The sequence below is a fragment of the Psammomys obesus genome, unplaced genomic scaffold, assembly GCF_907164565.1.
Source record: "Psammomys obesus unplaced genomic scaffold, mPsaObe1.curated_primary_1811, whole genome shotgun sequence".
Taxonomy (NCBI): domain Eukaryota; kingdom Metazoa; phylum Chordata; class Mammalia; order Rodentia; family Muridae; genus Psammomys; species Psammomys obesus.
The window spans coordinates 13819390-13833934 of NW_026596057.1; the positions used below are offsets into that span (position 1 = coordinate 13819390).

General features: G+C 48.6%; 1 protein-coding gene across 2 annotated transcripts; it reads left to right on the forward strand.

Annotated features, from left to right (window-relative positions):
• The first annotated feature begins 912 nt into the window (after nt 1-912).
• Fam163a (family with sequence similarity 163 member A) lies at nt 913-9334 on the forward strand. Of its 2 annotated transcripts, XM_055624526.1 has the most exons (4): nt 913-943; nt 6057-6078; nt 7326-7440; nt 8106-9334. In XM_055624526.1, the coding sequence occupies exons 3-4, from the start codon at nt 7348-7350 to the stop codon at nt 8517-8519; spliced, it is 507 nt and encodes a 168-aa protein (XP_055480501.1). In that variant the 5' UTR covers nt 913-943; nt 6057-6078; nt 7326-7347; the 3' UTR covers nt 8520-9334. The 2 variants fall into 2 exon arrangements, with proteins under 2 accessions (XP_055480501.1, XP_055480502.1); XM_055624527.1 differs by lacking the exons at nt 913-943; nt 6057-6078 and adding an exon at nt 6671-6684.
• The last annotated feature ends 5211 nt before the right edge of the window (nt 9335-14545 follow it).

The window sequence follows — 14545 nt, forward strand, 5'->3', positions numbered from 1 at the left end:
CTCCTCATACTTACACACTGCCAGCATGGGGGACCTGTCCTGAACACCTATAGTTTTCTGACTGCTATTAATATGCTTTGAAATCTCACTCACAATTTAGGAGGAGGAGCCCAGAAGGCTTCAGTTCCCAGTTTGAGGCTGGACAGAGTCTGGCCAAATGGACCTCCCAACGTGCTGCTCGCTGCATCCAAGCCAGCAAGGGAGGGAGTTAGCTGGTGAAAGACAGTCTGAATCTTGAGCCTGACCTTAGAAGGGACCTCCTACTACCTTGGCAGCTGGCATTACCATTCATACCTGACCTATGGTTCAGTGGGTGGGAACATCCTTGAGAAAAGCAAGCCTGGGTGTCTGTGGCATCGGGGGCAAGAACTGCCCAGATGGAAAAGGAGGGTGATGTGTGGACAGGGTCACTCCCTAGATCGCCATTGGCCTTCTTTTCAACTTTCCCCCAGTTCTGCTCCCAAGTCCTGCTGGCTTTGGTCACGCACCAACCCTTGAGCTTCATGCCAGGGGGTTGGAGAAGCCGAAGGGGCTCGGTACCATCCTTCTGGTAGGTGGTTCTGTAGGTGTCACTGATGTTTGGATCCCCTCCCTGGACTCCTGAGCAGAAGCGGAGCATCACACACAGAGCTCATACCTGAGTTCCCTAGTGGAGTTTGAAAGATGTGGATGAGCTCCTGTCCCCAGTGAGCCTCTGGCCCAGAGTTCTGCTGCTGCACTGGACAGGAGCTCTAGATAGCTGTGCTCAAAGAAGAAAACGAGGATGGGATAGAGCTGACTATCATCTTCCAAGGCTTGAAGACCTTCCAGCTTGTTTAACCTCCCACTAACCTCCCTCTCTCCTGTCTTCATCTAGCAGGAACCGATGAGGCCCTCGGCCAGGATGGATCCCCAGCTGCTGTCTGCTCATGTTCAGCCGGCATGACTGCTCCAGCTGTTTCCTGTAAGTATAAGGCACAGGCCAAAGTTTTCCTCCCAGAAGTATTTGGGACCCGAATAGGATGATGGGTTCAGAGGGAGAGTCATGCCGGCTGAGGACCTGGACTGAGAGAGCAGGTCCTCAGAATTTGTTAGTGAATAGACAAGTGTTCCTCTTTGGTGAGGAACATATCCCTTGGGCTGGCCACCACTGAGTTCTGCCCCAGCTCTGAGAGGACCTAAGTGGGAACACAGGAACTTTGTTCTTCTTCTAATGAAGCTACTTAAGAGACAAGGGACCCACAGCACTAGCCTTGAGATCCTGGCTGCAGATGCCTGTTACCCTACGGCTTTAGATATATCTCTGAAGTCTGGCCTCTTCGCCTGTGTTATGGGATTTTTTTTTGTAAGGTCCAGGAAGGTGTATTAGTTACTTTTGACTGTGAAACAAGTTTAGCAGCTTAAAATGGTGCACACAGAACATCTCAAGAGTTTCTGTGGGTAGGGAATCCTGCCGTGAAGAGCTGAGTCCACTGTTTCAGCCTCTGTCCAGCATTTGGGGTTTGGGTTGGGATTGCGGTTTCATCTAAAAGCTTGACTGGGTGGGTGGGAAACAGACCTGCTTCTCTTCTCACTGTGTGACGCCCTGATGCTGCAGTGACTTCTGGGCCATGGACTAAGAGCCTCCATTTCCAGCCTGTTATTGGCCACAGCCCACCTGCAATTCCTGGTCACGTGGCTCTCCCAACATAGCAGCTTACTTGCAGCAAAGCCAGAAAAGGGAGAATGTTGCCTCATGAAAAAGAAACGTGAACCTTGAATCTGCCCATAGAAGTGACTTCCTACTATTTTTGCTGCTTTTTTGTTGTTGTTGTTTAACAGGTTCTTAGATGCAAGTCATAGGTTAGATTGACACTGGAAGGAAGTTTGATATACAAGGCATGACGGCCAGGGAAGGGGATTATTGGGAGCCATTGCTAAGTCTCTCCAGCAAAAGAGGGGAAATAGATGGAAATGCCTGGTAAGCTGTGCCATGCTATTTAGGTATAAAAATTTATTGTCATTTGCATCTTATTGCAAAAAGGGCAAGAACCCTGCCTGAAATAAGAGGAAACCACTAAGTGTGAGAATTTAAGTCCAAATTGTACTGTTAGTACCAGTACCTCAGGGACTGGGCCTGCTTAGCTCATGTCACACATTATACATACCTTACATGTGTAAGGGCATGCAGAAGCATAAGGACACATTTAATTCCAGGCGAGGTGGCACAGACCTGCAATCCCAGCGCTCAGGGAGGCAGAGGCAGGTGGATCTCTGTGAATTCGAAGCCATCTGGTATACAAGGTGAATGAATCCAGAACATCCAAGGCTACATAGAGAAATCCTGTCTCTCAAAACAACAACAACAAAAAAGGGCACATTTAGGCAGCTGAAAAATGGCCGAGCCTTCTACCCACCCTCCCACAACCATCCTGGGTAGGGTCTTTAAAAATAGCAAAGAGCACCAAGCGTGGTAGCACACATCTTTAATCCCAGCACTAGGGAGGCAGAGGCAGGCAGATCTTTCTGAGTTCGAGACCACGCTGGTCTACACAGTGAGACCCTCCCTCAAAATACATACATACATATACGCAAGGGCCAGCTGCTGTGGTCACATCTGCAACCCCAGTACTTAGGAGGCTGAGACAGGAGAACTGCTGAGAGTTGGAAGGCAGTTGGGCTACATTCTGGGAAAGGCGAGATGACAGGATGAGACCCTGTGCCTAAAATTAAAAACAAAAAGCAAACCCAGCAAACTGGTAAAAAAGATGTGTGTGACATCTCACGTGCCCTTCATACTCATTTGTAAGCTTTTCTGTGTCCGTTTGCCAAGGCAGAAAGGCAAATTTCCAAGATGGAGTGGCTGCGTAGAACACAGTTGGGCTCAAACACGAGCCATCAGTTGGCTGCTTCATCCTGCAGTGCCCTCCAGCCCATTTTAAACCACTGCTACTGCACAGCCTCCCTAAAACTGAAGGAAGGAAGACCAGGGTCTAAGGCAGGGAAGGAAGCACTGTTCTTACAAGGCTTTCCCATAAGCCCTTGTCTTCCAAAAACCCCAGCAGAGTAGGCTAAGGGTTTCAAAGCCAGGGTGGTGGTTTTACACCTGACATAGCAGCACTTGAGATTCTCTTGCAGAATTTCTACAAGTTTGAGGCCAGACAGGGCTACATAGAAAGCTCCAGGCTAGCCTGAGCTATAAATTGGAATCTTGTCTCATTAAGGAAGAAAGAAGGAAAGAAAGAAAGAAAGAAAGAAAGAAAGAAAGAAAGAAAGAAAGAAAGAAAGAAAGGAGGGAGGGAGGGAGGGAGGGAGGGAGGGAGGGAGGGAGGGAGGGGAAGGAAGGAAGGAAGGAAGGAAGGAAGGAGAAGGAAGGGAGGGAAGGAAGGAAGGAAGGAGGAAGAAGGAAGGGAGGGAAGGAAGGAAGGAGGAAGAAGGAAGGAAGGGAAGGAAGGAAGGAAGGAAGGGAAAGAAAAAAAGAAAGAGAAAGAAAGAAAGAAAGAAAGAAAGAAAGAAAGAAAGAAAGAAAGAAAGAGGGAGGGAGAGAGAGAGAAAGAAAGGAAGAAAGGAAGGAAGAAAGAAAGAAAAAGATAGATGGATGGATGGCCAGATGCTTCAGGAATCCCCAGAAAATATGGCCTACCACATATCTGGGCAAAGCCAAACCGTCAACAGGGCTACTCAGTTGTTTTTGCAGATGGAATCAAAAGTTGCAACTTGCTGACCCCTAGTGGTCAGTTACAGTCATAACTGTCAGCCATCACCGAACTTTTATTAAGCACATTAACTTCTGCTTTTTACCGTGGTGTGGCGGGTATGGTGTTGGGAGCAGCAAGTATGGGAAACAGTATAAGACAATTATTGGCTGCAATCATTAGTAGAAGACTCAAGATATTTCTCCACCAAAAGAGAAATAGCTCTTTTGCTATTCCGAGCACTTGCTGTTTTTTTTGTTTTGCTTTGGTTTTGGTTTTGCAGAGGACCCTGATTCAATTCCCAGCATCCACACAGCAGTTTACAGCTGTCTGTGACTCTAGTTCCAGGGGATCTAAAGCCCTGTTCTGGCTTCCTCGGGTACCAAGTACTCATGCATCGTACCTACATAGGCACAGGCAAAACACTCATACAAGTAAAATAAAAGTAAATGTTTGTTTTTAAGTTGACTAGCACCCATCAAAATAAGCCTTGGGAAGTAGACTATGGAAAGGCATGGCCATAGGATCCAGAATTGGGGCAAGGGCTCAGCAACGGGGCAGCCTTGGCTCCTTGAAGGATGTGTAAGATTTGAATAAACGAAGAAAGATGATGGTGTGCCCCCAAAGCCCCTCAGGACTTCCCATCACCCCCATGGAGCTCAATCTCAGTCCCTCTGGTGTCCTGAAGCCTGTCTGCTTCATGCCTACCCCTAGTGTGTCTAGTTTTCCCAGATCCTTTCCGTTCTCGGGGCCTTGTTCCAGAAGCCCTACTTCCCTCCCCGCCACCACCTTCACCCCTGGACTGTTTCACTCAGTCAGCACCATCTTCTCTCAGCTTACAAGATTCACCTCAGACCTTAAACAAGGCGTCTTCCTCAGTAATCGGCGGCCTCTCTGCCATGCCATGCACCCCTAGCCTATGGTCGGTATCAGAGGATGTCTCTTTCCATCAGTAAAGTCTAAACTTCCTAAGGATCAGGACTGCCACATAGGGCAGGGGCTTCCACTGAGGACACAAGGGCAGGTGAGAAGTTACATAGTGGTGAACACGCAGGAAAATTGGGGAAGGTGGGACTTTTGAAGCTGTGTCCAGATGAGTGTATCTTTCACTCTTTTGGGGGTGATGGGAAGTCCTAAGGGGCTTTTGGTGGTACGCCATTATCTTTCTCCATATGTTCAAATCTTACACATCCATCAAGGCACCAAGAAACCTTTCTTGGCTGCCCCATTCCTGAGCCCTTGCCTTAATTCTGGATCCTACTGTGACACCTTTCCATATTCTACTCAAGTTTTATTTTGGTGGAAGATAGTCAACTTAAAAATATGTATTTATTTGCAGGCAGTGTCAGAAAGGTGCTGGAGTCACAGGCAGGCACAGGAGGAGGCTAATGAAAGTCTAAACTACAGTGGAAGGAATCGGGCCCAGGGAGGTGAGTTAGGAAGCCAGGTTACCAGTTCCCCCTGAACTGGCACAGGGAACAGAAGACTGAAGAAGGTCAAAAGAATCTGAGATATTTCAGTCAGAGCAGCTAGGCATGTCCTGTTCCCTGACTGAGAGTCTTATTTAGAATTTCTACAAGTTTGAGGCCAAGACAGGGCGACATGGAAAGCTCCAGGCCAGCCCAAGCTACAAACTGGAACCCTGTCTGAAAGAAAGAAAGAAAGAAAGAAAGAAAGAAAGAAAGAAAGAAAGAAAGAAAGAAAGAAAGAAAAGAAAAGAAAGAAAGAAGGAAGGAAGGAAGGGAGGGAAAGGGAAGAAAGAAAGAAAGAAAGAAAGAAAGAAAGAAAGAAAGGAGGGAGAGAAAGGGAAGAAAGAAAGAAAGAGAAAGAGAGAAAGAAAGAAAGAAAGAAAGAAAGAAAGAAAGAAAGAAAGAAAGGGGAAGAAAGAGAGGAAGGAAAGGGAAGAAAGAAAGAAAGAGAGAAAGAAAGAAAGTTAATGTGCAAATAAGTCACCTGAGAGCTTTTTAGAATGCAGACTCGCACTCCTTGCTGGCACATGCCCACACTGCTGGACTAGAGACAGCTCAGTAGCAGCAAGGCTGCTCGGTACCTCTAAGGGAAGGAGAAGAGGCTTTGTAAGGAGCACCTGGTGGGCAAGGGGTACCTCTGAGTCAAAGAATGGGTACCCCTTCATCCAGGTGACCACACAGGATGCATGGCTTGATAAGCATCAGCTGCTGCCCTGGAATCATGACAGACAGGGAGCACTCAGAGATGGGCATCCATCTGAAGAGTGAAATAATGCCTTTATCCTGTGTATACTGAGTTTGAGGTAACAGCGTGACATCAAAGTGCAATGTCCAGGTGAGATTGGGTGGAGATTAGTGAATACGAACTCCAGGAGCCTTTTTCAGGGAGTGACATTCTTTTCTCAATATCTCTGTTCCTCTTGTTGTCTTACAGGTCCTCGTTCCCTTCACTGAATGTAAGTCCTTAAGATCTTCCCTCCATCATCAAGCTACCAAGCTATCAAGCCTCCACTGTACTGTGGGGGAGGGGGAGGGCATAAAGAGGGGAGACTCAAAACCCACCTCCCAGTGGCCTGCCAAAGGCCTGGATAGCCTTACCCAGAACTTCCCTCTGTCCTGTTCATTTGGCTCCAAGGACCAAGACCAGTTTTCCTAGCCTGACCATGGCCTTCCAGGACCCAGGACGCTGCCCACCAACTCACTCTGAGCCTCATGTCCCCAAAGGTTCAGAAGCCATTGATAGTTGTGCCCAAGAGAGAAGTAACATAGAGCCTGGCTTTTAGTGGGAGGCAGGCTGGGAATCCCAGGCAAGTATGTCAAAGCTTCGGAGCAGTGCCTCTTGTATAGAACATGGATATATGAGTAGCTATCTCAAAAGGTTAATGTGAATATTCCTTGGTTATTTCGGGGGGGATGGTGGGGGTGGGGGTGGGGGTAAAGGGGTGGAAAGGTGGAGGTAGGAATACTTAGCATGATGCCTCACAGTCAAAGCCTTTCTCTTCTAGTATTCCCTCTTGGAGCCGTAGGAGAAAGCCGTAGAACCCACATTTAAAAGGGGCCAGGTATGATGGCGGGCATCTGCAATCTTAGAATCAAAGAGTCAGAAACAGGCAAATTCCCAGGGCTCCCTGGCCATGTAACCTAGACTACTTGACAAGTTCTGGGCTACTGAGAGATTCTGTCTGGAAAAAAAAAAAAAAAAAAGGTCTTGGTGGTGGTGGCACACGCCTTTTTTTATCCCAGCATTTGGGAAGCAGAGGCAGGCAGATCTTTTTGAGTTTGAAGCCAACCTGGTCTACAGAGTGAGTTCCAGGACAGCAAGGGCTACACGGGGGGAAAAAAAGCAAAACCCTGTTTAGAAGCAAAACAAAACAAAAATAATAATAATGGCATCTGCGGAACAACATCATGTCCTCTCCAGGTACTCATCCCTACATACACCCACGTTCGCAGACATGCGTATATAAAAAAGATGATAATAAAACAGAAAGAGGAGGGAAAGGGATAAAGACTAAAGGAGAGACAGAGCAGTCAGTGCTCTGCCTGTCTTTTCCCTCCAGCAGCGGCCCACCCCACCCCACCCTGGGTTAAGCATAGCAAGTCCTCAGCCTTCAGGAAGCCCAGGCAGGCCTGGGTCCGCCCAGCTCCTGTCATCCTACTTACTGCTATGCAGAGAATGCAAATCAACTCTTCCTCTTTGCAGAGTTTGATGGGGCGCCGGGCGGATGACAGCGGGAACAGTTGTGATCACTGGCGGAATCCTAGCTACAGTGATCCTCCTCTGTATCATTGCTGTCCTGTGCTACTGTAGGCTCCAGGTCAGTACCGTGGGCCTATACTCAGAGGCTAGGAGGCCACCAGCAAGCGGCTTCTACAGGACGAGGGCAGAAACTAAAGGCACACTTCGGAGGCAACAAGGCCTCCTAGCGGGAGTGAAGGAGGCTGAAAACTGAGCATGTTCAGAAGGGAGCTTGCAATCTCTCTCTCTCTCTCTCTCTCTCTCTCTCTCACACACACACACACACACACACACAGAGAGAGAGAGAGAGAGAAAGAGAGAGAGAGGAGAGAGTTTCCCGTACCCTACAGAGGGTCCCAGGAAGGTGTAGGGCTCTCACATTCTCCTCTGAGATCTTGGCATTAGTTGGGAAGGCACCTTCCTGGGAGACTGAATGTTGCTGCAGAATCTCCCCCCTCCCCCGAACCCTGTCCTTGCATTCGTGTATGTGCCTCCCTCTCTGCTTCCTTGTCCACCAGGACACCCTGAGGAAAGGGAGAAGTACTGGCCTGGTAAAATTGGGAGCAAATGCTTGTGGGATGTGTGGGACTCCGGTGCTGGAGTGTATCTCCCTTCCCCAACAAAATGGCCGACTCGCGGTACCCAGTGGAAGGTGGAGGAGGGTTGTTCCTGTGTTCGCTCAGGAGTGATGGGAGGGGGGGAGCTAGACCGCCTCTCTCAGGCGTCCCTTTTCCTTCCCCTCAGTACTATTGCTGCAAAAACAGCACAGATGCCGAGGATGCAGAGGAGGAGGAGGAAGAGGAGGAGCACGACCTCTCCATCCATCCCCGAGCCCCCACCTGCAATGCCTGCAGCTCCCAAGTCCTGGACGGCAGAGGCAGCCTGGCACCTCTCACCAGCGAGTCCTGCAGCCAGCCATGTGGGGTGGCCGGCCACTGTACCACTTGCTCCCCGTACCGCACCCCCTTTTACATACGGACAGCTGACATGGTGCCCAATGGGGGTGGAGGCGAGAGGCTCTCCTTTGCTCCTACACACTACAAAGAGGGGGGAACCCCATCCCTCAAACTGGCAGCACCCCAGAGTTACCCGGTGACCTGGCCAAGTTCTGGGCATGAGGCCTTCACTAATCCAAGGGCTATTAGTACAGATGTATAATCCTTTCACCCTGATCTAACACACCCAACACCGCTGTCCCAGCAGGAGCAATGGAGTAATGGAGGGGACACTCCAATAGCCCCCCTCCATCCCCAGGAACCATCTCAGTTTCTCTGGCTTCCATAGCAGAGGGTTCACTAGGATGGGAACTATTGAATGCATGAGGACCAGGGCAGGACCCATCTCCAGCCCTGTGGCCTGGAGGTGGAGCCTGGAAAGTCTACAATGTCGCCGGTTTCTCCATGCCACGCCCCTTCCAGCAAGCCCAAACCCTTTGCTTTGCTGGGCTCTGTAAAAGAGAACCAGGGAAAGCTAGGCAAAGGCTGGTGAGGCTTCCAGGGACCTTGTGAAATCAAGTGGGCGTGCCTAGAGGAAGTGGACCAAAAGGGAATGGTGAGAACTAGACATTCTGGAATTTGAGAGGAGACAGAAAAACGTGTTAAAGGATCCCCTCACAGTTTGCTTGCTGGAATGCATCCATGAGCTAACTTACACTCTATTTTTTACTCAGTTTGCCTTCTCCAATATGTATATTGAGTTCTGGAAACACCACATCTGCTACCTAGCCCCTCCTCGTGAAACACATCAAATTGACGCTGAGTGCCACAGCACACAGCTGATTATGGGGACTAGAGCAAGAAGAGTCTATATAACCTTGTTTCCCCTTCAAGTCCTTTCTTATGTCTCCTGCTAGAGAACCTTTTCCGGGTTTTAATCACTAGAGTTCTAGAAGCCTAGTACTGATTATCCCTGTTCCTCCATGCTTAGCCACAGGTGTAGATTCGGCCCTGTGAGTGTGTGGGTTGATGCCCATTCCTGAGGGTAGGGGGCCGTACCCTCTCATGTACTCATCACCATCAGCAGCCATGTGGCTTTACCTCCTTCAAGAGCTGCAGAGCAGAAAGGTCCAGGGTATCAACAAGAAAGAAAAATATTGCCCTCTAGCAGCTGGACCAAAAAGGCAGTTAAAGTGGACAGTCTCCATAGCAACCAGAAGAAGGGACCTGAGGCAATGCTGCAGCAGTTAAGTTCCCACAAACCTGCGCAAGCTCCTCTAGAGGATGGTGCACCCACCCCTTGAGCACCCATGTGACATTATGAACAGGACCATTTTATTCCATCAGGCGCCATGCCCTTCTCCCCTGAGCTGGGGGTGGGGTGCGGGGCCTGGCTCCTGAAGGTTGGCTGTGTCTTAGTAAGTAGACCTAATGCTTGCCTGCCCTCTTTTGGCCCCCTAACTCCCCAGTCTCATGTTGATGAGCTAGTTTGCAGTCTTACTCTAGTCTCAAGTCCCCCCACCCCCCACTTATCACCTAGCAGTGGCCTTATGTGTTTCTGTTGTTGTTTGTTTATTAGTTTTGTTTGGCTTAGTTCTTTTTTTTTTTTTTTTTGTAAGTACTGGTGATAAGTGCTCCAGTTACTGCTGTAATCAAGGGTCATTGGCCCCACTTCTAAGGGTTAACTCCAGAGTCTCAGGATGCTGTGGAGGGTGAGCCAAGAGAAGGGCTGGTCCTTCTCCTGAAATCTTGGCTGGTTTGACAGAGAGCAGGATGCACCTCTCATCTCCAAGTGTAGATAATGAACGCTTGGTTAAGAAGCAGAAGACTCGCTCTGGCCACATTTTGTTCACTCCTGAGACCTGGCTATCTTCATCCAATCAGGTTATCTTCACTGAGACTTACATTTTTCTCCAGGGAGGCAAAGCTTGCCTAGGTGGACTAAAAACGTCCCTTACTGTTCTACAAATCCAAGACTTCTTAGAAAGACCTGTTAATCAGTCTTTCCTCTTGCCCTCATCCTGGCCTGGGCTGCATTAACTCTCCAGCAGTCTGATCTGGGCACAGGAACATTTGTTGTGAGCTGGAAACCACAAAAGGGATGGGAGAAAGCCCATACAATTAGAAGACAAAGTCGTTTCAATTGCTGCTGAAAGGCAAACAAGTCAGGCCTAGGGCTGTAGCTCAGCTGAGTTCTTGCCGGGTTTACACAAAGCCCAGGGCTCGTAAAACCCAGCATCGTGGGCATGACTCTAATTCCATCACTCCAGAGATAGAGGAAAGCAGGCAGCAGTTGCTCAGTCATCTTTGGCTACATAGGAAGTTCAAGGTCAACCTGGGCTACCTGAGACCCTGTCTCAAAAACAACAAAACGTTTGTTCAGCCCCCAACTGAGCAGCCTCAAATGGCAAACACCGCCACAGGAAGCCACCTCAGGAGTATTAATGAGATGTCCCCCTGTGCAGAGGGGTGGCTCCGCAGCTCCGGCACACCCATCTCCACCATCTGCCCATCCTGGGACACGTGCAACCCTTGACTTGCTGCTGGGCATGGCAGCAAGTCCCACTTCCTAACCACCAGCCCAGTGCCTTGCTCTCCCGTGGTTCCAACAGCTATGACTTCCTTCACCCCACATAACAATGCCATCATCGTACAAATGCCTTTGGGTAAACCGAGACAACCCAGCCAACTGTAACCCACTTGTGTAGTCGGGGCCTCTGGGTAACAAAGTACCCTTTGCCTTTGTGTCTCCTGTAGCTTTCTCAGCTTAAGCCACAAGTCAAGATCTGGATCCCAGGTGTCAGAGGGGAGGTGGAACACACCTTCCCTTCAGCCTACACCATTTGAGGCCCAGGCCCCACCCTAGGCTGCAGGTCGGTCACCTGACCCCCTCACTCTTCACTGTAGCAATGTGAGCTCCTGAAGAAGAGAAAGGTCACCCAACTTGGCTATTCTGTCCCTTTAGCTGTTGAGTCTACCATGAGACACAGTTTGTACACTCTTCAAACTGAACCGTAAACAGGAAGAGAAGGAGGAGGGGTCAGGGAGTAGCCCGTCCTCTCCACGGTCCTTCTCTGCGTCACTCCACTTCTCCTGCTGCAGATTTCTTGTCTTGCATCTTTGATATCTTGGAACACAACCAAGTGAATGTCAAAATAAACGAGAGATTTTAAATAGAAAACCCAGAGGGTCTTCCATTCTTTACCCGGGGAGGGGCAGCCATGCATGGTGTTAAAATGAATACTCATTTGAACACCCAAAGTATCCAGAATCTACTCACTTCTTTTCCTCTTTTACTTACACATTAACAAAGCTCTCACTTTATTGCAAGGTAATCCTCTTTGCTGAGTCAGTATTCACAACTAGGGAGGGTTTCCTGTTTCTTGGAAAAGGGCTTTAAGTGTGTTAGAGATAAGTTCTGGGGTATAAAGAAAGAGACCACAATTCCAGCTGAAGTGCCCGGAGAAGGCAATGTTCACTATTCTGAAGAGCCAGCACACCCAGACAGGAAGCTCCTTTGGTTTTTATTCTCACTCAAGGGGTGACCGTCTTTTCCCCATTGCCTGGGATCTTCACAGTCTTATTCAGTTGTCTAGTCTGAAAAGAATTAGTGTGCCAGAACTGAAGGGGGAAGGAGGAAAGGATCACTTCTCCAAGGAAAAAAGGAGCTACTCGCTGCTCAGGCTTTCGCTTAACAGAAAACAGCATGGCCTTTGTGTAAACAAATATTTTACTGGGTGGAAAGGTTATTAAAATTTTTTGCATAGAAGTCCTACTTGGTGGGGGAAATAAAAAGATGTGAATTTCTTGTCCTAAACACAAGTTTTACAGTGTTGGTTTTCTGTTTTGTTTTTGTAGTTCTTCTAGGTGCCCTGCCCAGGGTGGTGAATTCAGTGGGGAACCAGCAGTACAGACTTCTGCCCCCCCTTCCAGGCCTGCACTTTCCCCACCTCTCTTCTTTGGGGTCCAATTATTGTTTCTCAGAAGACTTACCAGTGTTAAACTACCAGTCCCATGTTTCGTGAGAATGGAAGACAGTCGCACAGAGACTGCAAAAACAAGAGAGATGGAATGGAGGCTAGAGAGCTGAGAACTAGCTTTGTACGTGAAAGGGAAGGGCAGAGAGTGGAAAGCAGAGAGCAGTGGTACGTGCCTTTAGTCCCAGCACTCCAGAGACAGAGGCAGGCAGGTCTCTGTGTTCAAAGGTAGCCTGGTCTACAGAAAACAGCAGGACAGGACAGCCAGAGCTACACAGAGAAACCCTGTCTCTAAAAACCAAAAAGAACAACAACAAAAGGTCAGGGATGAAGTCATGTCTGCCTGCCTGTAGCTGGGTGGGCTGTCACTGGCTGGCCAGGACAAGCCTGTGCTAGACCTCTGGCTGGGCCATAGTCCTTCTCTACTTGCAACGTAAGTGCAACTTTGCTTCAGGGAGCACTGGCCTCTGTTCTGGTAACCTGGTTCACTTCTGAGAACCCAGGAGCCTGATGATGCACATTTTTATGGCGCCTTATCCCATTACCCTGGGGCTGAGGTGTCCCCTGAGAAACAGGACTGCCCTTACGCAGCAGAGCAGTTCAGCCTCGGGCTTCTGGTGGGGCAACCATCCCTGTTCAGCCTTTTTCCATGAGCGTCTTTGACCTAATTTTTACCCTCAGGCCACTGCTCTGTCTATACCCCTGCAGGAAGGAGGAAGGGAAAGAAAGGAGCAGCTGCCCTCTTGCAGGTAGGAGGACTGGGTAAGAAGGCAGGAAGCCACAGGCTGCGGCCTCCATTTCTGGGCGCCTTAGACAGGAGGCAGAGAAGACTCCTGTCTGACCTCAGCAGATGGGACTGTTTGCTTCAAAAAGGTGGTGGTGGTGGTGGGGAAACAGACCCAGCAGGAAAGGGGTATCTGCCATAGGGGAAGGAGAGATCTGGAGTGTTTATAGGAGGTTTAGGAAGTGGGGGGTTAAATGCAACTTCCAGGGCTCCTGGAGCAGGTCCTCTGAACTCCATCCCCAAGTCAAAGGGTTCCAGAATGATTAAAAAAAAAAAAAAAAGACCGAGACCTCTGGCCTCTGCTACTGAGAATCTGCCTGGACCCATTCTTCCTTGACCTAATTCCCTTAGCTCTTTCTCTCTGCCCCAGTCCTAAAGAGAATGAGTCAGGAACTGGTAACAGTGAATGGGAAAGAACCTTAAATAGAAAAAATTAAGAATTTATTTTATTTTTTGTTGGGTTTGGGGTGGAAGCTGAGAAAACTCACTTCAGAGACAGAAGCTTAAAATACAAGCTTTATTTTCTGCACACACAAGGAGGCCACCAGTTCGGGATCTGAAACTCCTCCCCAAAGGGAGATGGTACAACATTTTTAAAAGATGGGAGCAGGAGCAGGATGAGCTGTTGCACTGACCAATCATATTTTGACACAAGGGTTGAGCAAGGAAGTAAACGTGGGTGACTGGGCCTTTCCAGGCCCCCTGGTTTCAGTGCCCTCAACTCAGCTTTTGACTGTCATGTCCTCTCTTGGACTTTGAACAGGAGTTTTAAGTGATAAGGGAACAAAGGAGTAGGCAAACTTTAAGTCCAGACAGGCAACAATTTACAACCTGTGCTTTAGTTTAGATAATGGATAATGGAACTTCCCTCTTTACATCCTTTACTGGTTAACAGACAAATATGAAACATCTGAAGAAAACAGGATAGGAGTTGGTTGGGTTCCAAGGCCTACGAATATGAACTAAGTTTTGACCCTGCCAGAAAGATGGAACTTTTTCCTGAGATGGCTGAACCCAGGAAACTACCTCCTAACAATTTTATTTTATTTTGGTTTTCTTCAAGACAGTTTCTCTGTGTAGCCTTGGCAGTCTTGGACTCGCTTTCAGACCAGGCTGGCCTGGAATTCACAGAGATCTGCCTGCTTCTGCCTCCCTGAGTCCTGGGATTACAAGCGTGCACCACCATGCCTGGCTCTAAGAATTTTTAAATAGGTAAAAGTTGTAACATAAAACATGCCAGAAATAAAGAAAATCTAAAGGCTGCACATGTAGGTAGGCATACTTTTTAAAAACTCATTTTCTTTTCTTTTTTTTTTTTTTTTTAATCTTTTTCTCCCTACTCCACCTCAATCCCTTCCAACACCCCCAACACCAGGCAGGAGAGAGAAAGGGTTAGTGGGAGAGGGAGTGCAGTTCTCTTAGCTGCTTCCTGCTGGTTAGGGTCATCAGGTTCCTTGGAGCCAATCCAGTCCTTGTCTCAGAAGATTT